At 37.2% G+C, this 1,531-nt stretch overlaps 1 protein-coding gene across 1 annotated transcript; it reads right to left on the bottom strand.

The window, feature by feature from the left end:
* Window positions 1–67: 67 nt before the first annotated feature.
* SARC_15914 (hypothetical protein) lies at window positions 68–627 on the bottom strand (the record flags this gene model as incomplete). The annotated part of the gene is made up of 2 exons (XM_014289974.1): window positions 68–236; window positions 542–627. 2 exons carry the CDS (start codon window positions 625–627, stop codon window positions 68–70), a joined length of 255 nt encoding a protein of 84 aa, XP_014145449.1.
* Between the last annotated feature and the right edge of the window lie 904 nt (window positions 628–1,531).

Genomic DNA, 1,531 nt, shown 5'->3' with positions numbered 1-1,531 from the left:
CACCCATAAAGAAAATAACCACAGAACCCCTTGCTTACACATCGTAAAAGACCTCAACGCTACTACTCTACATTCGGGAGTGCGCATACCTTTCCTGCTGCGAGCCACTCATTTCGCTCTCAGAGTCGTTGAAAAGTCCGGCAGCTTTCGACTTACTCTTACCCGCCCCATCATCACTGGCAATGTCACTCTCATCGTCGTCACTGGCAATCACGCGACGAACAAGCTTGCGCCGCCTGTGGTATTAGATGACATTTAATTCAGCATGTATGGTTGGATATAGGATATAGTGTAGCTACATATATAAGGAATGACAGATACTGGATCATATTTAATGCGGCATGTATGGGATATAGTGTAGCTACATGTATAAGGAATGGCAGATACTGGATGATATTTAATTCAGCATGTATGGTTAGATATAGGGTATAGTGTAGCTACACCTATAATCAATATCAAGTACTGGACGATAACTAGCATATATGGCTGGATATGTGATATCGTGTAGCTATCAATGGCTTTGTATAGATTATACACATACGTATACAGTACTACCCATATCACGCTGTCGATGTCACATCCATCGTCATCACCCAATCGATCGCAGCGATAGTTCCAGACAATCATGTACAACTATAGTCACAAAACAGAGACGACAACAACACTGACCGAGGGTGGAAGAATTGAAGATCTATCAACTAGACACAAAACACACACTACATAGAGAATGTGAGCTGTGATTGGTCCTGTTTCAATGACTTATTAGTCTATATATGGCAGAGATCAAAACCTCGATAGCTGATTTATTAACCTGGATGGATTATCGAGTAACCTGGACTAACTATTTAGTGACCTGGATAAACTATTTAGTAACCTGAAGAAACTATTAAGTATCCTGGTTGGACTATATAGTAACATGGCTAAACTATTTAGTACCCTGGTTGGACTATATAGTAACATGGCTAAATTATTTAGTACCCTGGTTGAACTATTTAGTATCCGGGATAAACTATTTAGTAACCTGGTTCAATTATTTAGTAACTTGGATAAACAATTTAGTAACCTGGTTCAATTATTTAGTAACTTGGATAAACTATTTAGTAACCTGGTTAAAATATTCAGTAACTTGGATAAACTATTTAGTAACCTGGTTAAATTATTCAGTAACTTGGTTAAACTATTTAGTAACCTGGTTAAATTATTTAGTAACTTGGATAAACTATTTAGAAACCTGGTTAAATTATTTAGTAACTTGGATAAACTATTTAGTAACTTGAATCGATGAGCTCCCCGGCATTGTATTCACGGGCAGTCGACCCAAGTGTCAATTTTAACAACTCAATATCTCGTTGTCGGCGCTAAGCCTTACATTGTAATGAATAAACGACATCAATGCCATATGAAAACTCAAAACAGTTTTATTGCCGCACAAACAACAAAACAATAATAACATGCGAATAGAAGGGGAAAACGTAAAACACATTGTGCTAGGACTACATAGATACACATCAGAATCAAGACAAACATTTTA

This window comes from Sphaeroforma arctica (genome assembly GCF_001186125.1).
Source record: "Sphaeroforma arctica JP610 unplaced genomic scaffold supercont1.6972, whole genome shotgun sequence".
Lineage (NCBI taxonomy): Eukaryota > Ichthyosporea > Ichthyophonida > Sphaeroforma > Sphaeroforma arctica.
This window is presented reverse-complemented; position numbering and strand designations above follow the sequence as displayed.